Below are 23775 nucleotides of genomic sequence, written 5' to 3'. Positions count from 1 at the left end.
ATCAATTTTCACTTTTGGTGACAAAAACAGAAGTTTAATGTAAATATTCCCAATTCCTCCTGGCCTAACCACCACCACAAAGGTTGGGATTTGTTGGGTGGGGGGTGGGGAGGAAGAGTGGTGGAAGGGAACAACAATACGCATGTGCCCTGCACGGTCCCGGTCTTGCGGCTGCGCACTAGACTACGATGATATGCGCATGATCAGTGTCAGTATTTGAACGTGACCGCGGAGGCGCGGTCCGCTGAAGGAGAACGTGAGTCGGGGCGGTTACGAGAAAAAGGGAGGGCGGGCGGGCTCTGGGGCGCTGACAGATTCTTGAAGGAAGCCTCGGAGCAAGGAAGAGCAGCCCCACGGGCGCCGCGTTGGACCGGCGAACGGAGGCAGGCCCCCCCCCACCCCTCCCCCCAAAGGAGCAGCTGGATCTCGGCCGCCATCTTGGTGATGGAGTCGGAGGGGTTGAGGACTCCCCCCTGATCCAGGGAACCGGCCGCCATTGTGACATCACAGAGGGTTGAGCGTCTGTCACCGCCCCTCCCTCTGGTCTTGCAGTCTGTGAGTCCCCCAGAGCCCCACGCGGTGGCGGGGCATTGAGCTCCCTTTGCTGAGGCAAGCGGCTTCTCATCCAGTGCAGCCAGGCACCCCACTCAAATTTCCACTGTTTAGGAGCACACAACCTCAGCCGTGCCAAACCTTCCTCACAGCTGCAACCTCCAATCCTGGCCACTATCCTCTCTCACTAGTGTAATTGGCATTGCTTTCCATCAAACTCCAGTGCAGTACTTGGACAAATCATGTTACACCTCCAGTGCATGTGGGACCTGAACACTAGGTACACTACGCCACAAGAACCACCCTGTTGGAAGCACGGTTGAGATAGCGTACAGTTACAAACTTTCTGCAATGAGGTGACCAGAATTGCTCCTTGAGGTGGGGACTGACGAATATACCACTGAATTTGTTCCTCATACAGCTCACATTAGCAGACACCTTGGGTGGGAAACATAGGAAAATTAGAAACAGGAGTTGTCCCTTTGAACTGCTCCACTGTTCACAATGATAAAAATCACACACCATCAGGTTTAATTGGAAACACACTAGCTTTCGGAGCGCTGCTCCTTCATCAGGTAGTTGTGGAGGACACAATTATAAGGCACAGAAGTTAGATTAGATTAGATTACTTACAGTGTGGAAACAGGCCCTTCGGCCCAACAAGTCCACACCGCCCCGCCGAAGCGCAACCCACCCATACCCCTACCTAACACTACGGGCAATTCAGCATGGCCAATTCACCTGACCTGCACATCTTTGGACTGTGGGAGGAAACCGGAGCACCCGGAGGAAACCCATGCAGACACGGGGAGAACGTGCAAACTCCACACAGTCAGTCGCCTGAGGCGGGAATTGAACCCGGGTCTCTGGCGCTGTGAGGCAGCAGTGCTAACCACTGTGCCACCGTGCCGCCCACAAAAAAGTTATAGCAAAAAATTTATAGTGTGATGTAACTGAAATGCTGGCATCTTCAAATCATGTTCACACTGAGGTTTTGAACCGTTTAACCCTATGAGCTGTGCCTAACTCCTTGAAAACATTTAATGCTTTGGCTTTAATTGCTGTCAGTGGAAGAGAATTCTCATTGCTCTCTGGGTTAATAAATTTTTCCTCATTTCAGTCCAAACGGCCGACCCCGTATTCTTAAACTGTGACCCTTTGTTCCGGACTCTTTTGTCATTGGGAATCTACCTAAAAGCCCATCAGGGAGCAAAGTGGGTGGCATTTCAGTGTCCCATGAATATCTGGAAGATTGAAGGCAAAAGAATCATAGTCTCTGCAGATCCTCTTTTAAAATCTAAGAATGCTTGACCATGGTTCAGGCATTTATTGCAATTTAGTTCCCTTTAGTTCTACACTATTACTACTTAATTTCATAAACTTTCCCATCTTGTCAGACCATTGATTCCTCGTTATTTCCAGACAAGCTTTTGTTTTCGAAAAATAATTGAGAAACCTGGGGGAACAGTCGCCATCTTAATAAAGACTGAGCATGTGCATGACCAATTTCACCCAAGAAGCAGAAAGCTCCTCTTGCACGTTCATATCCTGGATTGTTTGGAACGGATTTCAAGTACTCCTCTTGCATGGGGAGGGAGACAGATGATTTACACATCGCAAACACAGATCAAGAGAAATGTTTGTCTCTCAAGTTCTGTCTCTTACTGACAGTCTTGACTTCAGTCATATCCTTTGAGAACAGCGCAGTTTAGGCACTTTGGCCCTCGATGTTGTGTGGATCCATGGAATCGATCTGAAGCCTTTTTATCCTACACTATTCCATTTGCATCCAATGACCATTTAAATGTCCTTAAAGTGGGCAAGTCTAGTACAGTTCCTGGCAGAGCGCTCCAAGCCCTTACTACTCCCTGTGTAAAGAAACTACCTCTGACATCTGTCCTATATCTATCACCCCTCAATTTAAAGCTATGTCCCTGGTGCTAGCCATCTCCATGTGAGGTAAAAGGCTCTCCCTGTCCACCCTATCTAACCCTCTGATTATCTTATATGCCTCAATTAAGTAACTTCTCAAATTTCTCTTTATTGAAAACGGTCTAAAGTCCCTCGGCCTTTTCTTGTGAGACCTTCCCTCCATACTAGGCAACATCCTAGCAAATCACCTCTGAACATTTTCCAAAGCTTCCACATCCTTCATATAATGCGGTGACCAGAACTGTACACAATACCCCAAGTGCGGTTGCATCAGAGTTTTGTACAGCTGCAGCATGACCTCGTGCTCCAAAACTCAATTCCTCTCCCAATAAAAGCTAACACATCATATGCCTTCTTAACAACCCTATCAAATTGGGCTGCAACATTCAGGGATCGACATACATGGACACCGAGATCGCTCGACTCATATACACTGCCAAGAATCTTCACGTTAGCCCAGCATTCTTTATTTCTGTTACTCCTTCCAAAGTGAATCACCTCACACTTTTCCACATTAAACTCCATTTGCCACCTCTCAGCCCAGCTCTGCAGCTTACCTATGCCACTCTGTAACCTACAACATCCTTTGTCACTATCCACAACTCCACAGACCTTAATGTCATCCGCAAATTTACTAACCCATCCTGCTACGCCCTCATCCAGAGCTCGTTTATAAAAATGACAAACAGCAGTAGCCCCAAATCCTTGCGGTACGCCACTAGTAACTGAACTCCAGGATGAACATTTCCCATCAATCACCAAGCTGTGTCTTCTTTCAACGAGCCGATTTCTGATCCAAACAGGGAGTTCGAAGGTTTGAAGACTGAGTGATTTTTCTCTGCCTCCCATGTTTCTGATATCTTTAACATTGGAGGCACTGTAATTGTTTCAGAGCTTAGAATTATTGAGCTTCCATTTGTAATTTGAAACATTAGTGCTACACTGTTCTTTCATGGCACTGGGGTTGGCTCCTTTACTGTAGATCCAAATCCATATCCACCCATTGCTTTGTCAACCCTACGCCCTTCCTGGTCACCTATTTCCCCTTATTTCACTCCTCTTTCTCAAATAATGGATGTATTTCGATCATGTTTAGCAGTTTGTTGATGTTTCTGTAAGGTATGTGCAGGTTTCCACTGCTGCTGACGAAGATATGGACCCCACAAAGGGGCCTCTCGGTTCAAGATCTGTCAAAAGAATCACTAGGAGTGCGGTCTGTTGCAAGCAAGGTTACCAGCTTCATAAATGAAGGCAGCCTGGTGCAGATTTGTCCAGCAACACGGAGGTTAAAAGCTTCTGTGTTCTGTGGAGAAATGGCACCATTACATTCGAAAATTACACATTATTTATATGTTTTTTTAAGAGACAGCACAGCCTTAATTACAAGAAAAGACCAGTCAACTGTAATATGGTGACATGATTGACAGCAGGCTAATCCAATGATATTTCCTGAGAGACAGATTGTTTGACACACGAAATCATCCCGTGTTTGCTAGTTCGAATCCGAAATTGCTGTCTTATGATTCATTGATTAGATTAGATTACATTACATTACATTACAGTGTGGAAACAGGCCCTTCGGCCCAACAAGTCCACACCGACCCGCCGAAGCGTAACCCACCCATACTCCAGCATTTGCCCCTTACCTAACACTACAGGCAATTTAGCATGGCCAATTCATCTGGCCTGCGGGAGGAAACCGAAGCACCCGGAGGAAACCGGCACAGACACGGGGAGAATGTGCAAACTCCACACAGTCAGTCGCCCTGAGGCGGGAATTGAACCCGGGTCTACAGGCACTGCAAGGCAGCAGTGCTAACCACTGTGCCACCGTGCCACCTATTCTTTCCTCATCTCTAAATGCAAGCAACTCAGCAAGTTCACAGTGTCAAAAAGACACGCCATTTTGATATATCATTTTTAATCGAAAAGCCATTTTGTGGTTAATAAAAATCTACATATACTTGTTGCCTCTGGCAACAGCCTAAATTCAAATTTTAGATCCTCACTCAAGCCCCGATTAACTAGATTTATATTTGCCAGCATTCGGAATGGTTTTTCCTCCACTGGAGGTCCTTTCTGTTTCTGAGTTGATACAGAAAGTCAAACCCGGTGCCATTTTTATTCCCTTTCATCTATTCAGCACGCCCTATAATATTATTGCTTTTCTCTCTCTCCCCAGTTATTTCAAATATTTTCTCCTTTCATATCAGATTGACTCAGAAATTACAACCAAGTCTGGAAACACAGGGAGAGCTTTGAAGTGTAAGGTCGCAAGCAGCATTATTTTTCTGACAATTACAAAATTACTGCAGTGCTGAATGTGTGAGGCCAGCCAGGAGTACATGCTTAAGTCTAGAAATAAGAAGAACACAGAGTTCAGTCAGAACCAGGTGAATTGAAATGGGTGATGGCACTGAGGTGGATAATACAGACAACAAGCAAAATTAATGTCATTTACGAAATATCGTGCAAGGAACTGTAACAAACACTACATTGGACAAACAGGCAGAAAACTAGCCACCAGGATACATGAACACCACAACTAACCACAAAACGACATGACCCTCTCTCACTAGTATCCTTACATACAGATAACGAAGGACACCACTTCGACTGGGACAACACATCCATCCTAGGACAAGCCAAACAAAGTTGTGCACGAGAATTCCTAGAAGCATGGCTTTTCAACCGGACATCGAGTTAGACCCCATCCACCATGCCCTGAGAAAAGGAACAGGAAGTGACTTCACCACAAGAAATGACCTCACCACAGGAAATGACATCACCAACCCAAAGAAACCCAAACATATAAATAGAAAACTGGAATTATGAGCAGTGCTTCGCCTGAGGCCTACTGAAGATGTTACCTAGTAGGGTGACGAAACGTCTGGAAATGAACCTTCCAGCTCAGCGAGCAAACCTACATCCAGATGGTCTCAGTAGTGATGTAAATATATTTAAATGTAAAGTTAAAAATCACACAACACCAGGTTAGAGTCCAACAGGTTGATTTGGAAGCACTAGCTTTCGGAGTGCTGCTCCTTCATCAGGTGGTTGTGGAGTATGAGATCATAAGGCACAGAACTTTTAGCAAAAGTTTACAGTGTGATGTAACTGCAATTATATATTGAAAAAGACCTGGATTGTTTGTTAAGTCTATCATCTTTTAGAATAGGCATGTTGGTTTCAGTTCTTTTATACGTAAAATCTGTGCCCTACGATCTTATAGTCCACCACCACCTGATGAAGGAGCAGCGCTCCGAAAGCTAGTGCTTCCAAATGAACCTGTTGGACTGTAACCTGGCGTTGTGCGATTTTTCACTTTATCCACCCCAGTCCAACACCGGCACTTCCAAGTCATATTTAAATATAATATTTGAAGTTTAGCTTGGGCACGACATTGGGTGATCCCTCTCCTTTGCCTCTGTCTCTCTCTTTTCAACCCATCTTGTGCATCTTCAGACTGGGTGCCAGATTCCCTTCCTTGATGGACATTAGTGAACGAGTTTGGCTTTTCTAAGATTCTGGCAGGTTTTTGTGATAGTTTCTCTTTCGGCTGCCCCAATACGTTATCACTCATTCAGCTCAATGTTGCAGGCCAGCCTTGGTCTTTTCTCTTACTCTCCTTTCTTTCCTGATATAAAACACATTTTGGAAGGTGACAGAGGGGGAGGAATTACAGCCAGGGATCATAGATCCAGCAGGACGTCAGTACCTGATGGAGACTTCCAATTTATCACAACCAGAACATGAATTGGATTTTGGATGTGGAAGGAAAGCACAGTTCATGGGAAGGAGAAGTCCTACGTGTGTTCTCTGGGTGAACAAGGCTTCAATCAATCACCTGACCTCTGGAGACACAAATGCAGTCACATTGAAGGGAGATCCTGGACATGTTGGTCTGTGATGAAGCCTTCTGATTCCCGCATCAGCCGGACAGCCATTGGCACGGTTACATCGGGAAGGGACTGTTCATGTGCTCCGAGCATAGGAAGAGATTCATTTGCTCTTCCCACTTGATGGTCCATGCGCAAGTTCACACTGGGGAGAGATCTTTGAATTTGCAAAGAGAGCAGGAATTGCTATAAATGTAATGGGGGAACTGCTGTCCCAACAACTTGTTCACAATGCAGAGAGACTGGTCAGATAGAGTCATAGAGATGTACAGCATGGAAACAGACCCTTCGGTCCAATCCATCCAGGCTGACCAGATATCCCCACCCAATCTAGTCCCACCTGCCAGCACCCGGCCCATATCCCTCCAAACCCTTCCGATTCATATACCCATCCAAATGCCTCTTAAATGTTGCAATTGTACCAGCCTCCACCACTTCCTCTGGCAGCTCATTCAACACCCGTACCACGCTCTGTGTGAAAAAAGTTGCCCCTTAGGTCTCTTTTATGTCTTTCCCCTCTCACCCTAAACCTATGGCCTCTAGTTCTGGACTCCCTGATCCCAGGGAAAAGACTTTGTCTCTTTATCCTATCCATGCCCCTCATAATTTTGTAAACCTCGATAAGGTTACCCTTCAGTCTCCGACGCTCCAGGGAAAAGAGCCCAAGCCTATTCAGCCTCTCCCTGTAGCTCAAATCCTCCAACCCTGGCAACATCCTTGTAAATCTTTTCTGAACCCTTTCAAGTTTCACAACATCTTTCCGATCAGAAGGAGACTAGAATTGCATGCAATATTCCAACAGTGGCCTAACCAATGTCCTGTACGGCTGCAACATGACCTCCCAACTCCTGTACTCAATACTCTGACCAATAAAAGAAAGCATACCAAATGCCTTCTTCACTGTCCTTATCTACCTGCAACTCCACTTTAAGGAACTATGAACCTGTACTCCAAGGTTTCTTTGTTCAGCAACACTCCCTAGGACCTTACCATTAAGTGTATAAATCCTGCTAAGATTTGCTTTCCCAAAATGCAGTACCTCGCATTTATCTGAATTAAACTCCATCTGCCACTTCTCAGCCCATTGGCACATCTGGTCCAGATCCTGTTGTAATCTGAGGTAACCCTCTTCGCTGTCCAATGCGCCTCCAATTTTGGTGTCATCTGCAAACTTACTAACTCTACCTCTTATGCTCGCATCCAAATCATTTATGTTAATTTCCAAAAGTAGAGGGTCCAGCACTGATCCTTGTGGCACTCCACTGGTCACAGGCCTCCAGTCTGAATAACAACCCTCCATCACCACCCTCTGTCTTCCACCTTTGAGCCAGTTCTGTGTCCAAATGGCTAGTTCTCCCTGTATTCTGTGAGATCTAACCTTGCTCCCCAGTCTCCCATGGGGAACCCGATGCAGTCATTGTGGGAAAGGACCCATTGTCTGAGGTCACAGTACACCAGATAATACCCACTGGGGTGAGGCTGTTCACCTGCACTGAGTCTGGGAAGGCATACACTCAGAACAGCCTCTTGCTAAGTCAGGAACTGCATAACTACAGGAGCTGGTCTTTGCTAATCGTCAAATCCAGGACTGAACCATGTTTATCGGTTAATAAACCCCAGCTTGGTTTTAGTTGTCAATGTTCTAGAGATGAATGAATCAGCTTTGTAATTCAGCACAGTGTGGCAAATCTTTTTAATGTCGTTGACATGTTCGTTCTGAACAAGGTTCATTTTGAAGGGCTCTCCCCCTCCCCTGTCCTCTCCATCTTCACCAAGTGTCAGGAGATTGTGGAGCATCCCTCTCACTGAGAGTGAGATCATCTCATTGGCTGTCTCTGCTGCGTTGCTCCCTTTCATTGGCTCATTGAGTAAAACCCTCTATACTTCCTCCCGTCTGACTTTTGAACACCTGTATTGAAGGTGCCTCCTTGAAATCCAGATCATTACCCCTCCTGAGGGGGGAGGAAAAGTTCTCCATTACACCATTGGAATGAACTACAGCACACCTTCCACCTCCCTTTCTCCCATAGACCTCGAAATTGGTGTCCCCCTGATTCTTGGCTCCTCCTGTTACTAGATGACATTATTTAGAATCTCTGCTCTAGTTTTCACGTGTACACTGATGAAACCCAGTTCCAGCTCAGTGTCGTCCCTCTACATTCCTCTACAGTTGCTAAATAGACTCCTATTTAGTGATTTTAGCTCTGCCTTCACCACCACAGTTCCAGCCAAACCCATCTCCAAACTCCGAGATCTAGGGCTCTGCTCCCCTCTCTGCAACTTGATTCTCAACTTCCAGACCACAATCAGTCAGGACGGGCACCGACAACTCCTCTGCACCGATCCTCCACACTGGCGTGCTGCCATACTGCGTACTCAGCCCAGTTACTGCACTCCTCCTGCGTCTGACCATGTATGGTGAAATCCGGCTCTAACTCCATTTACAAATTTGCTGATGGCACCACCGCATTGGGTCAGACCTCAAATGCCATCGACACAGAGTGCAGGAGAAGGCAGAGAGCTTAGTGGCGTGGTCTCCCTCGATGTCCGCAAAACAAAGGAGCTGGTCGTGGAAGTGGAGTAGAGGACACGACCCCTGTCTGTATCAAAGGTGCTGAGGTTGAGGTCGTCAAAAGCATCACGTTTCTGGCTATAAGTATCATCAGTTATGTACCCTGGCCCATCCACATCAACGCCACACTCCAGATAGCACACCAAAACTGAGGGAAATTCAGCATGTCCACAATGACTCTTACCAATGTGGATACACGCACCATAGAAAGCTTGCCATCCAGATGTATCACAGCTTGGTTTGGCAATGTCTACACCCAAGGCCACAAGAGGTCATAGAGAATTGTGAATGCTGCCCAGTCCATCACGAAAACCAGCCTCCCTTGCATGGGGAAAAATATAAATGACACCTACGGGGCAACTCTTTCACACAGAGGGTGGTATGGGTATGGAATGAGCTGCCAGAGGAAGTGGTGGAGGCTAGTACAATTGCAACATTTAAGAGGCATTTGGATGGGTATATGAAAAGGAAGGGTTTGGAGGGATATGGGCTGGGTGCTGGCAGGTGGGACTAGATTGGGTTGGGATATCTGGTCGGCATGGACCGAAGGGTCTGTTTCCGTGCTGTACATCTCTATGACTCTATGACTTCATCTATACTTCCCACTGCCTTGGGAAAGTAGGGGCATGCAACACATTGCCTGCAACAGTAGTAGACTCGCCAACTTTAAGGGCATTTAAATGGTCATTGGATACGCATATGGATAAGAATGGAATAGTGCAGGTTAGATGGGCTTCAGATTGGTTTCACAGGTCGGCGCAACATCGAGGGCACTGCGCTGGAATGTTTTATGTTCTCTGAAAGCAACGAACATCATCAAAGACCTGTCTGACTCTGATTATACTCTGTGCCACCTTCCACAAAAGTTTGGAAAACCACACCAACAAATTCTTCCTTGCTGTTCACAGACTTACGAATGGTATTGGAGTTGACTTTCTCTGCATCTTTTCTGTAGCTGTGATATTCTGAATTCTGTCCTGTGACCTTGACGTACTTGTGTAAGGTTTGGTTTGTCTGATTTGCGTACAAATCAGTACTTTTCAATGTATTTGCTACGTGACGATAATCAAACCAGTTAGCTCGCTGAGCTGGAAGGTTTGTTTTCAGACGTTTTATCACCATGACTAGGTAACCTCATCAGTGAGAGTCTCCGATGAAGCGCTGGTGGTATGTCCAGCCACTCTATTTATAGGGCTTGGTTTCTTAAGGTGGGTGATGTCATTTCCAATTCCTTTTTTTCAAGAGAAGGGAGGTGGGATCTAAATCGCTGTGTTTATGGATGGAGTTCTGGTTAGAATGCCATGCCTCTAGGAATTCTCGTTTGTGTCTTTGTTTCTAGGATGTGTGTGTTGCCCCAGTCCAAGTGGTGTCCTTTGTCTGTATGTATAGAAACTAGTGATAGTGGGTCATGTCTTTTGATGGCTAGTCGAGGTTCGATGTTATCAAATTATCAGACTAATTATCCCACGTCCAATATTAGAAGACAGGAAATGTCCTCCATTTACAAACTGGGGGAGATAAAAACCATTGTCTTGAGTCATCGCTACAAATTCTAATCTCCAATTGACCCCGCACCCCCTCTCCTTTGAATCACACAGTTCACATTCTTGGTCTCATATTTAATCACAAATTGAGCTTCTGACTCTTACATAATCCTAATAATTGTCCCAGATATCTCCAGAATGTCACCCATCACCACCCGCTCACCCATCACTCTTTGTGCTTGCTGACCAACGCTGTTATCTGTTGGACATACTTCTCAGGTCTGGCAGCATCTGACAGAAGCTAAGACAAAGTCTCCAGTTGGGCATGACTGTCCGCGACTGGGTTTCCAGCTTTGTTCTAGATTTTTTCGATTACTTACAGTGTGGAAACAGGCCCTTCAGCCCAATAAGTCCACACCGACCCGCCGAAGCGCAACCCACCCAGACCCATTCCCCTACATTTACCCCTTCAGCTAACACTATGGGCAATTTAGCATGGCCAATTCACCTAACCTACACATTTTTGGATTGTGGGAGGAAACCGGAGCCAAAATCATCTTCATCTCTTACTAATCTCCCCTCAACCTTTATTAATTCAAGGAGAACTTCCTCAGCTCCTTCTTCTAACCTTGTATATCATCTACCTCATCCCTGGATCCTTTCTGGTAAATGTCCTCTCCACTGACAGGGACCTCGACATTGTTCTGAACATGCGGTGACCAGATCTGGATACAATACTCTAATTGTGAATTAACTAGAGCTTTTAGAAATATTCATCAGAACTTCGCTGCTACGGTCCTTGATGTCTCCATTTCTGAATCCAAATTTCCTATCTGCTTTGTTAATTCTACTCAGTTATTCTGCAATCTTTATCAATCCCTGCTCCTGAATTCCGAGGTTCCTCTGTCCCTAAACACTCTTTAGAACTTTGCATTCGACTCACTCTCGTCCTCCTGTGAAATGAAATCTGCTCACACTTACTCTTAAAGATGCATAGCTTGGAAACAGAGCCTTCTATGCAACTTGTTCATGCCAACAAGATATCCAAAATTAATCAAGTCCCATTTGCCAGCATTTGGCCGATATCTCATTAAAGCTTTCCTATTCATATACCCATCCAGATGCTTTTTAAATTTCGTGATTGGACCGGCCTCCACCAACGCCTCTTGCAGCTCACCTCTCTCTCTCTCTCTCACACACACACACACCACCCTCTTCGTGAAAATGTAGCCTCTTATTTCCCTGTTAAATCTTTCCTTTCTCAGCTTAGCATGTTGGCTCAGTGGTTAGCACTGCTGCCTCACAGTACCAAGGACCCAGATTTGATCCCAGCCTCGAGCGACTGCCTGTGTGGAGTTTGCACGTTTTCCCCTGTGTTTATGTGGGTTTCCTCCGGGTGCTCCAGTTTCCTTCCACAGTCCAAAGATGCGCAGGTTAGGGTGAACTGGCCTTGCTAAATGTTCTGGGATGTGTAGGTTAGGTACATTAGTCAGGGGCAAATATAGATGAATAGGGGACTGGGTCTGGGAGGGTTACTCTTAGGAGGATTGGTGTGGGCTTTTTGAGTTAAATGGCCTGTTTCCACGTTGTAGGGATTCTATGATTCAACTTAAACACATGCCGTCTAGTTCTGAACTCCCCCACGCCAGGGAAAAGACCTTGGCTATTCACTCACCCTATCCATGTCCCTCATGATTTTATAAACCTCTATATGGTCACCCCTCACTCTCTGACATTCCAGGGAAAACAGCCCCAGCCTATTCAGCTTCCCTCTGCAGCTCAAACCCTCCAACCCTAGCAACATCCTTGTAAATCTTTTCTGAACCCTTCTGTGTTAAATTCCACCTGATATTTCAGAGAATGTGACGGGGTGGGGGGGGGTGGGATGTATTTCAGGCTTAAAATGGGTCATACAGAGGAGACCCTGCTTTTGTTAATACGTCATTCCACAACTCAAGATGATCCTTCCCTCCCCTTTAAATGTGCTTGAAATTAGGCCATTCAGCCCATTGCGCTCATGCTTTCCCTTTGGAAGAGGAATCCAATGAATCGCTTTGCCCAGCTGGTTACTCCCTTTTGAGAAAATGCGCTCTCTCTTTTTTGGAAGGAACTAGTTGAATTTCCTTCCAGCTGACTTTCGTGGGAATGAACTCCGAATCACATTGAACGGTTGAACATGAACACATCTTGTCCAGAGTGGGGTTAGATTTTCACAAGGCATTTGAAATGGTGTCAAATAAGTAGCTATGACACAAAATTGGGTCTCCTGCAGGTAACCATGATTATGAGCCTGTGGGCTTTGCTCAAGAAAGAGGTATTTTTTAAAAATTGAATAACATTCAGGGATTTGGTTGGGGAGATGATGGCCTCGTGGTATTATTGCTCGTCTATTCATCCAGAAACTACGGCAGATGGTGGAATTTGAACTCAATTAGAACAAAACCTGGAATTAAGAGTTGACTGATGGCCACGAATCCATTGTCAATGGTGTGAAAAACCCATCTGGTTCACTAATGCCCTCTAGGGAAGGAAACTGCCATCCTTACCTGGTCTGGCCTACACGTGACTCCAGACCCACAGCAATACGGTTGACTCTCAACTGACCTCTGAAATGGCCGAGCAAGCCACTCGATTGTATCAATCGCTAGAAAGTCACAACAAAGAATTGAAACCGGACGCTCCCTTCCTACCGGTATTGTGGGTCTCCCCACAGCAAGTGGACTGCAGCGATTCAAGAAGGCAGCTCACCCCCACCTTCTAAGGGCTGGCACGGTGGCACAGTGGTTAGCACTGCTGCCTCACAGCACCAGGAACCCGGGTTTGATTCCAGCCTCAGGCGATTGTGTGCAGTTTGCACATTCTCCCCGTGTCTGCGTGGATTTCCTCTGAGTGCTCTGGTTTCCTCCCACAATCCAAAGATGTGCAGGTTAGGGCCGTGGTAAATTGCCCCATAGTGTTCAGGGATGTGTAGGTTAGTTGCATTCGGCAGGGGGAAATGTGGAGGAATGGGTTTGGGTGGGATACTGTTCGGAAGGTCGGTGTGGACTTGTTGGACCGAAGTTTCCACACTGTAGGGATGCATTCATTCATTCTAATAAATAGGGATGGGCTATCGTGATGCCCAAGTCCTTCAAACGAATTTTTAAAAAATTACAAAAAACATCCAGGCTAAGAACTTTCTCTCCCTTTGGAATTAGTGCCCATGTTTAAAAAAAAAATTCACGCTTTAGAGAAAATTGATTATGAATGAATTTGGCCCCGACTGACCTCATCCAAGAAACCAGCAAAGCCACACCAGTTCAGGTGAAACCTCAAAACAACCACATTTAAATGTTATGTTCTTTCATCTTCCTTTACACTGGACACCATTTCTCTGTGTACCTGTATGTATGTGGGCACAAGTGATTGAACAAAGGCTGCACACTTAACACCAAGTTATTTTTTTAAAAATTAACTTTCATAGGTAATAGATTTGCTCTTTCTTTGACTTGTGAATTGCATTGATTGGTTCCTTATTAAAGCCAAGCAGAGTACATTACATTTTCAATCAGAGAGGGGTACGGCATCAAGCAAAAGGAACTGAGACCTTTGTTGTGACCCATGGAGGAGGTTGAACGGAAGGGACTCAGTTGATCACTTCTTGCCAAATTGTAACATGGTGATCATTTGTGAACTCACCAATGCCTCACCACAGTTGATGAAGAGGTGAACAGCCTCTGCCTGCTGTGGACTCACCGAGGTCTCATCAGGATGGAGGGCTGAGCGAATCCCTTCTGACACAGGAACGTGGTCCCTCTCCGGTGTACCTGTGCTTGTGTGTCAGCAGGGCTGGACGAGTTCCTTCCCAGGTAAGCAGCCTCAGCGCAGTGCAGCAGTGCATAGGGAGTGTCCGGCTCAGACGGGGAATGGAATCTCTTCCCACAGTCCCCACATTTTCTCCGGTGTGTGCGCCTGCTTGTGTCATTCCAGCCTTGATGATGGGCGACAGCCTCATCCTCACACAGAGCATGTACGCAGCCTCTCCTCACTGTAACTGCCACAGTTTTTTAGGTTGTACAACTTATTGAAGGTCTTTCCCCAGTCAGTGTACTGAAACACTCACGTGTGTGTGTGTGTGTGTGTGCGCGCGCGAGCGCAAACATAGGCTTTTCCAGACACAATAGAGAAATATTTCTCCTTGATTCCTGATCAGCCTAACATCAGAGGCAGGGAAAATGCTGAAGTCAACTCTGTGATAATTGGACATTTACAAAGTAACAACAGGGTTCCACAAAGTCAACACGGATTTATGAAAGGGGAACGATGTTTGACGATAGTTGAGGTCAGCTTTTACGAGGGGGGCATTACTACAAATTGAGGGGTGATAGATTGAAGACAGATGTCAGGGGCAGGTTCTTTATGCAGAGAGTGGAAAGGGTGTGGAATGCCCTGCCTGCCAATGTAGTCAACTCAGCCACATTAGGGAGATTTAAACAATCCTTAGATAAGCACATGGTAGATTTTGGGATAGTGTAGGGAGACGAGCTGAGAATAGTTCACAGGTCGGCGCAACATTAAGGGCCGAAGGGCCTGTTCTGCGCTGTACTGTTCTATGTTCTAATACTACAGGAAGTTTTAAGGATAACTAACAGAATAGGAATGGGAGAACCAGTAAACTGGAGAAACTGAATTTTTCATACAATCCAACATGAGAAGTTAGCGTGCAAAATTTGGTAGGAATATACTTGCATGGATCGAGAATGAGTTAGCAGGCACGATACAGACAGTAGAAATAAATTAATCTTTCTTGGAGTGTTTAGCTTTGACAAGTAGGGCACCGCAATGATCAGCCCCCAGCCAGTCAGGGTATACAGCAACAATTTGGCGGGGGGAATCAAACGTAAGATTTTTAAGTTTATTCACACAAACTAGGCGGATTGTGAGTGAGCAGGATATAAAGAGGCTTCCAGGAAGAGTGTACGTGTGTGTGTGTGTGTGTGTGTGTGTGTATGTGTTGGGGGGGGGGGGCGGAGGGGGAGGTGGAATTGACAAAAGTTAAGCAAATGGGCAATTGTAGTATAAGTGTGAAGTTATCCACTTTGACAGGAAAGTCAGGATGGCAGAGTACTATCTTACTGGTGATGGGATTTGGAAATGTTGGTATGCGAAGGGACCTGCATGGCCTTGTATACCATTCTTTCAAAGGAAGCATGCAGGTACGGCAAGGAAGACAAATGGAACATTGTCCGTTATCGCAAAAGGGCTTTTCAGCACAGGAGCAGGGAGGCAAACGTGAGGACTGCAGATGCTGGAAACCAGAGTTCAGATCAGAGTGGTGCTGGAAAAGCACAGCAGGTCAGGCAGCATCCGAGGAGCAGGAAAATTGACGTTTTGGCAAAAGCCCTTCATCAGGAATAGAGGCAGGGAGCCTGCAGAGTGGAGAGATAAATGGGGGTTGGGGGGGGGGGGTGGGAGGGGGGAAAGTAGCATAGAGTACAATAGGTGAATGGGGGTGGGGATGGAGGTGATAGGTCAGAGAGGAGGGTGGGGGGAGGTAGCAAAGAGTACAATAGGTGAATGGGGGTGGGTTGGAGGTGATAGGTCAAAGGGGAGGGTGGGGGAAGGTAGCAAAGAGTACAATGGGTGGATGGGGATGGGGATGGAGGTGATAGGTCAGAGGGGAGGGTTAAGCGGATAGGTGGGAAGGGAGATTGGCAGGTAGGACAGGTCATGGGGATGGTGCTGAGCTGGAAGGTTGGAGCTGGGGTGAGGTGCGGGGTAGGGGAAATGAGGAAACTGGTGAAACCCACAAGAGCAAGGAGGTCTGACAGCAGGCATGCAGCGCTTGGTGAGACCACACCTGGAGTCTGCGCAGTTTTGGGCTCCTTCGCTAAGAAACGGTGTCCTTGGCACAGGCAAACAGGAAACACTTGTATTAGGGAAGTCCAAACTGAGGGAAAAGGTTATTCTCTTCCTTGAACAGGGATGGAACTCCGGCTGCTGGCTTCCAAGTTTCACTTTTGAGATCAGATTCCCTACAGTGTGGAAACAGGCCCTTCGGCCCAACCAGTCCATACTGACCCTCTGAAGAGTAACCCACCCAGACCCATCTCCCTTTGATTCATGCACCTGACACAGCAGGCAAGTTAGCACGGCCAATTCACCTGATCTGCATATCTTTGGACTGTGGGAGGAAACCAACGCAGGCACGAGCAGAATGTGTAAACTCCACACATACAGTCACCCAAGGCTGGAATTGAACCTGGGAACCTGGTGCAGTGAGGCGGCAGTGCTAACCACTGAGCGGCTTTCATTAGCAGGGGGATTGAGTTTAAAAGCTGCGAGGTTATGCTGCAGCTCTATCGAGTCCTGGTTCGACCACACTTGGAATATTGTGTTCAGCTCTGGTCGCCTCTTGTAGGAAGGAGGTGGAAGTTTTAGAGAGGGTGCAGATGAGATTTCCCAGGATGCTGCCTGGACTTGAGGGAGATAGGGCTTTTCTCATTGGAAGGATGAACGGTGACTTGACAGAGCTGTACAAGATGAGGAGAGGCTTGGATAGAATGGATAGCCAGAGACTTTGTGGAGTTTGCACATTCTCCCCGTGTCTGCGTGGGTTTCCTCCGGGTGCTCCGGTTTCCTCCCATAGTCCAAAAATGTGCAGGTCAGGTGAATTGGCCATGCTAAATTGCCTGTAGTGTTAGGTGCAGGGGTAAATGTAGGAGAATGGGGTCCGGGCGGGTTGCGGGTCGGTGTGGACTTGTTGGGCCGAAAGGCCTGTTTCCACACTGTAATCTAATCATATCTTCTATGCGATGATGGAGGTGGAGCTTATAGAGAGGTTCATATGAATCCTAGATACTGACAGAGATCAACTGAGCCGACTTCTCTGGCCATGGGTTGGACACTCAATGGAAAAAGAAGAGAGAAACGCATTCATTTTAGATCGATCCTTGACGGTTTCCCAAAAAAACAAAAGCCGTGTCATCAACTTCAAAGGCTCATTTCAGTGGGTATGTGCAGTTCCAGACTCAGAGATCATCCGCCCCACTGGAAGCCCAGGGGTGAGAGCGGCCAGTGCAGCCCAAGGAAATCCCGCCAACTCTCCCACTTGGCTCAGTGTCAGGATGAACAGGGTTCGGCCCGGGATGTGACCGGCAGCGGCGATAACGGCAGAATCCAAATTACGGCAGTCACTCGTGCACTCGCTGGTGCATCAGCAAGTTGGAGGACTGCGCGAATCCCTTCCCACACACGGAGCAGGCGAACGGCCGCTCCCCGGTGTGAATGCGCTGGTGTCTCCGCAGGCTGGACACTGTTCGGAACCTCTTCGTGCAGCGGGAGCAGCCGTACGGTCTCTCCTCGGTGTGAATCCTCTGGTGGACCATCAGGTCCTCAGCTGTTTTGAAGCTACCCCCGCAGTCGGGGCATTTGAACGGCCTTTCGTTGGTGTGGCTGCTGTGGTGCCTCAGCACGCTGGACGACTGGCTGAATCCCTTCCCACACGTGGAGCAGGTGAAGGGGCACTCCCCGGTGTGGACCCGCCGGTGTCGCACCAAGTCGGAAAACTGGGTGAAGCCCTTCCCACATTCGGAGCAAGCGAACGGCCGCTTCCCGGTGTGGTCCCGCTGGTGCCTCAGCAGGGTGGACGAGTGAGCGAACCTCTTCCCGCAGGCGGGACAGGTGAAGGGCCTCTCCCCGGTGTGAACCCGCTGGTGCGTCAGCAGGTCCGAGGACTGAGTGAAGCCCTTCCCGCACACTGTGCAGGCGAAGGGTCTCTCCTCGACGTGAACGCGCCGATGTCGCAGCAGCACGGACGACTGAGTGAAGCCCTTCCCGCACTCGGAGCAGGTGAAGGGTCTCTCCCCGGTGTGGACCCGCTGGTGGGTCAGCAGGTGGCAGGACTGAGTGAAGCCCTTCCCGCACTTGGAGCAGGCGAACGGCTTCTGCTGCCTGTGAACCCGCTCGTGTCTCTTCAGCGTGGAGGAATCACTGAATCCTTTCCCACACTCAGGGCAGCTGAAGGGCCTCTCACCAGTGTGACTGCGTCGGTGTGTTTCCAACACCGATGGGGAGCGGAATCCCTTCCCACAGTCCTCACATTTCCACGGTTTCTTCATGGTGTGTGTGTCTGTGTCCCATGAACGTTCAGGTTAAATGATTGATGGAAACTTCATCTGCACACAGAACCGGCTCTTCCCCTTGGGGAACAACGCAATTCAACTTCAGGCTGTGGAACTGCTTCTGTTTCTTTGCACAGTCAATGCACGGAAGCACTCTCACTCAGTTATATCTCCTGTTTTTCCAGTTCCTGATGCTTTATAACGACTGGAGTTGGCTAAACACCACTTTGTTTATTGATTCACAGACTGGTGATAGTCACATCCGGATGAATTAAGTGATTCAGTCTGATCTTGACTTGGCCTTTGACTTGACATGTATGTCTGCAGATCCTCCCCTTCCAATTTACTGTAAAAGGAGTTTACAAAAGTTAGGATTGACAGTAGAGGAAATCAATTCAGAACAGATAATTCTAATTTCTTTTTTTTCTCTGTTCATCTCCAAACACCATGTGCAATCTTCCCACACTCTACTCAGGCTGGTTGACACTTAACACGTCCTTTCTGAAAATCTTCACCCTACATATATGTACGTATTAGTGGATCTTAAAAAAAAATCTGTTATATACAGTACACTATTTCTGATTAGAAATACTGCCAGACGTTCAGTGGTCATGACCTGACATCAGCGCCAACGAGCAAGGTGAAAGCAAAGACAATCCATGAAATCAAACTGAAATTGTGTGTGCACTGATGTAAAACTCTTGCAAGGCTATGGGGATATAGTGAGATCATGGAACCTATTGGACTGCTACACAGAGTTAGTTAAAAATCACACAACACCAGGTTATAGTCTAACAGGTTTATTTGGACGTACTAGCTTTCAGAGTGCTGCTCCTTTGTCAGGATGCTAGTGGATTAGGTTCATCGGACACAGAATTTATAGTAAAAGGTCATAGTGTGATACAACTGATGTGATGTATTGAACAAACCTAGATTGCAGTTGAGCCTTTCATCTTTTAGACTGGGTTGCAGGTTTCAGTTCATTGCTACGTAAATCCAGAACTTCTTTCAAGTCACATTCCCGAGATAACTGAAGATTTTAGCAAAAAAGTTAACATCTCAGCTCAGACAATGCATTAAAGGTGTCCTGAGCTGAGATGTCACTTTTTTTCCAATAAAACTTTAAGTTATCTCAGGAACATGACTTGAAAGAAGTTCTGGGATTTACATATTAAGGAATCGAAACCTGCAACACATTCTAAGAGATGAAAGATATACAGTTCAATATGTCGCATTGGTTGTATAACACTGTGATCTTTTGTTATAAATTCTGTGTCCTATGATGCTGCCCCACTAGTTGCAGCAGCGCTCCGAAAGCTAGTGCTTCCAACTAAACCTGTTGGATTTGTGTGATTTTTAACGTTGTCCACCCAGTCCAACAGTGGCACCCCCATACCATGTCCACAGAGTTAGTGTGTACTCAAACTGCTGAATGGATTCCTATGCCATATTGAATCAATCCAGAAATATATATTGTACCTACAGCACTGTATTGTAAGACTAGAAAGAATTGTGAATAAAGTTTAAAGAACTATAGGCAATATATTAAATACGTACCAAGGAACAATATTAGATATACCTTGAGTCTTACATAAATTTACTGTCCCTTTAAAATTAAGCCTTTTCTTGGGAAGCCATCCCTTTAATTGTGAACATTAGGATACAGTCCACCCTTTTAACCAGAAAAATAAATGTGCCAAGCCAAGGCAGTAAAGAGTGACAATACGTTTAACAGAGAGAGCCCTGAATAGGAACAGAAATGCCAAGCCTGTCACTTAAGTTGGCCATGGCTGATCAAACACTTCAAAACCTTGCATCCACAGTATCCATTTAACTCTTTATGCCATTAGTATTAAGAACTCCGTTAACCTTTCCTCGAAACACCCTTAAAGACCGAGCTTCCACAGATCTCAGAGTTAAAATGAAAATCTCCACGTTTTGATCTTAAACGGCATGCTGATAAGTTTTAAAATTCTGCCACATGTTTCTTGACTCTCTGGCCAGGGGAAACACCTTACCTGCGTTTAGCCTGTCTGTTCCATGAAGCACTTGGCAAGTCACCATTGACCACCTTTGCTTCTTTGACAGTCCTGAAAATTCAGGCCCAGTTTGCAGAACTAACCAGTGCAAAATCTGCCCGTCCCCTGCATTTACTTCCTATGACACAAGTGGCCAGTTTCTCCCCTCCTTCCCAGCCTCCCAGGGCGAGAAGAGAAATAAAAAATGTTACATCAATTTGCACCCAGAGGTTGCCCAGAAGAGGCAGTTCTCCTCTGGAAGCTCATTGGGCATTGAGACGCATTGTGACGATTTCCTTTGGGGGCGGGGAACGACTCGAGCAGCCAATAGAGGGACGGCAGCGGTAGGGCGGTGACGTCCTCGGATCCCAAGGCTGGAGGCGAAGCGGACTGCGACGGAGCCCCGCCCCCTCCACCCATTGTTTCCCCTTCCTTTTCCACGTGCTCGCCGAGACAAAGGTTTCCAGGGCAACCGGCTCGAGCCTGCGCAAGACGCCGCTCGGTGTCCGATCCCACCCCAGCCCCGGCGTCGGCCGCTCCAAAGCGAGGCAGATCGTGCCCTGCAGCTGGCGACTGGTGTACTGCGCCTGCTCCGGACAGTGGGCCCGCAATGCGCCTGCGCGGATCTGCAGATGAGGGAGTAACAATATCATGAACTATCCCTTGCATTTTCCTCCAGGTCATACGATTTGATGCACAGGGAGTTGGGGGAGGAGAATGTTGTAAACACTCTTCCCTGCATTCCCCCCCAGGTCAGGGGGGGTTGGTTGCAAAGGGAGTGGGGGAGGAGAATGTTATAAATCCTCTTCTTAGCATTTCCCCCCCCCCCCAGCTCAGGGGTTTGCAGAGGGAGTAGGGGAGGAGAATGTTGTAAACCCTCTTCCCTGCATTTCCCCCCAGGTCGGGGGGGGGGGGGGGGTTGGTTGCAGAGGGAGTGGGGGGAGGAGAATGTTATAAACCCTCTCCCTAGCATTTTCCTCCCAGGTCAGGGGGGTTGGTTGCAGAGGGAGGAGGGGAGGAGAATGTTGTAAACTCTTTCTTGTATTCCCCCCTCCCCGCCCCAGGTCATACAGTTTGGTTGCACGGAGTTCATGAACTCCTTATTGCAAGATCTTAAAAAAGAGGGAGGTTTTCTCAAGGGGGAACCCCCAATAAAGAACCAGGCCACGACTTTGATGAATACGATGAGCCTTTGACTGAGGAAGGATTTGCCTGTTCTGTGAGAAAATGTTTCAGATGTTCCGTGTGACTGAAGAGGTGCTGAGAGACTGGAGAAGCACCCCTGTCCCGTTCTCCTAAATAGGAGTGTTCCAGCAAAGTACGTGAACCAGTTCTGGAGTTTGAACAAACATTGCACCATCACAGCAGAGAGCGTCTGTTTGTATGCGCCCAGTGCGTGGACGATGTTTCTCATAATTGTCCAATTCGGAGAACGACATCAGCACGATGGAGAAGCCATGGAAATGTGAGGATTGTGGTAAAGGATTCGACTACCCATCCCTACTGGAAAACCATCGACGCAGTCACACTGGTGAGAAACCATACACCTGCTCGGTCTGCGAGAAAGCATTTAGTCAGTTATCCTGCCTCCAGTCTCACCAACAAACTCACACCGAGGAGAGGCCGTTCAAGTGCGCTTCTTGCGGAAAGCGGTTCAGGTCTTCATCCAACCTCACTGCACACCAGCGTGTTCACACAGGGGAGAGACCGTTCACCTGCTCCGAGTGTGGGAAAGGATTCACTCGGTCCTCCCATTTGCTCGAACACCAACAAACACACACGGAGGAGAGACCTTTCAGCTGTGCGAGTTGTGGGAAAACGTTCAGGTCTTCACCCAACCTTATAGCTCATCAACGGGTTCATACTGGGGAGAGATGCTTCATTTGCTCTGTGTGTGGGAAGGCGTACACTCATCCATCCAACCTTCTGATACACCAGCGAATTCACACAGGGGAGAGGCCGTTCATGTGCTCTGTGTGTGGAAGGAGTTTCATAAAGTCTTTTAACCTGGTAATACACCAGCGAACTCACACTGGGGAGAAACCATTTGTCTGTTGTGTGTGTGGGAAGGGTTTCAGTCAGCCATCAAACCTGCTGACACACCAGCGTGTTCACAAATGATAGCTGGGGTTAGATCCTGCTGTTAATCACGTTAACAACTCCTAGAAGAATCTGGAGTTTAGTATTCTGTAAATATCATTGATTTTTGTGGCTGCAGTTTGAAAATTTAAAACACCAGGTTCTAGTCCAATAGGTTTAATTGAAAGCATTAGCTTTCGGAGCGCTGCTCCTTCAGCAGGTGGTTGTGGAGTATACAATTGTAAGATACAGAATTTATAGCAAATGTTTACACCGTGATGCAACTGAAATTACACATTGAAAAATACCTTGATTGTTTAAGTCTCTCATCTGTTAGAATGACCATGTTAGTTTCTCTTCTTTCATATGTAAATCACAAAACTTCTTTTTAAAAGTTACATTCTGAACTTTTAACAATTGGTGTCAGCCCAGACTTCAAATTGGTTTGAAAAGTTATCTGTGAAGCTCACCCTTAATTTCACTGAATCCCTCCCAGTGAGTGGAAGCAAGCCATTTGGACCATGAAGTCCACATCGACCCTCTGAAAAGCAGCCCATCATCACCCACCCCCACCCCCAACCCCCTCAACCCAACCCAACCCACCCCACTCTTTTAACCCTGCATTTCTCATAGCCAATCTACCCAACCTGCACATTTCTGGACTGTGGGAAGAAACTGGAGTACCTGGAAGAAATGCATACAGACACGGGGGAGAATGTGCAAACTCCACACAGTCAGTCATAGAGATGTATAGCATGGAAACAGACCCTTTGGCCCAACCCATTTTTCCACGTATGGAGTCAGCTATTATGAGGGGGCATAGCTTTAAATTAAGGGGTGGTAGGTATAGGACAGATGTTAGGGGTAGATTCTTTACTCAGCGAGTCGTGAGTTCATGGAATGCCCTGCCAGTAGCAGTGGTGGACTCTCCCTCTTTATGGGCATTTAAACGGGCATCGGATAGGCATATGGAGGATAGTGGGCTAGTGTAGGTTAGGTGGGCTTGGATCGGTGCAACATCGAGGGCCAAAGGGCCTGTACTGCGCTGTATTTTTCTATGTTCTATGTTCTAGTCCCACCTGCCAGAACCTTGCCCATATCCCTCCAAACCCTTCCGATTCATATACCCATCCAAAT

General features: G+C 47.1%; 2 protein-coding genes across 3 annotated transcripts in view; one reads left to right on the top strand and one right to left on the bottom strand.

Moving 5' to 3' along the window:
- Positions 1–240: 240 nt before the first annotated feature.
- On the top strand, positions 241–22945 carry LOC140460467 (uncharacterized). 2 transcript variants are annotated; one of them, XM_072555014.1, is made up of 2 exons: positions 241–256; positions 21624–22945. In XM_072555014.1, exon 2 carries the CDS (start codon positions 22006–22008, stop codon positions 22678–22680), a length of 675 nt encoding a protein of 224 aa, XP_072411115.1. In that variant the 5' UTR covers positions 241–256; positions 21624–22005; the 3' UTR covers positions 22681–22945. The 2 variants fall into 2 exon arrangements, with proteins under 2 accessions (XP_072411115.1, XP_072411114.1); XM_072555013.1 differs by lacking the exon at positions 241–256 and adding an exon at positions 20893–21238.
- The window catches only part of LOC140460469 (uncharacterized), a 37105-nt gene continuing 26647 nt past the window's right edge, over positions 13318–23775 (bottom strand). The window contains exon 4 of the mRNA XM_072555015.1: positions 13318–18371. Coding sequence (XP_072411116.1) covers positions 17612–18371 — 760 coding nt within the window. The 3' untranslated portion in view covers positions 13318–17611. The remainder of the gene's footprint in view (positions 18372–23775) is intronic.

The sequence above is a fragment of the Chiloscyllium punctatum genome, chromosome 36, assembly GCF_047496795.1.
Source record: "Chiloscyllium punctatum isolate Juve2018m chromosome 36, sChiPun1.3, whole genome shotgun sequence".
Classification (NCBI taxonomy): Eukaryota; Metazoa; Chordata; class Chondrichthyes; order Orectolobiformes; family Hemiscylliidae; genus Chiloscyllium; species Chiloscyllium punctatum.
The sequence above is the reverse complement of the archived record's forward strand: the minus strand, read 5'-3'. Positions and strand labels throughout refer to the sequence as shown.

Excerpts from the sequence above, each read along its gene's own strand:
- LOC140460467 (XM_072555014.1), top strand. The coding sequence starts at position 22,006 with ATGGAGAAGCCATGGAAATGTGAGGATTGTGGTAAAGGATTCGACTAC.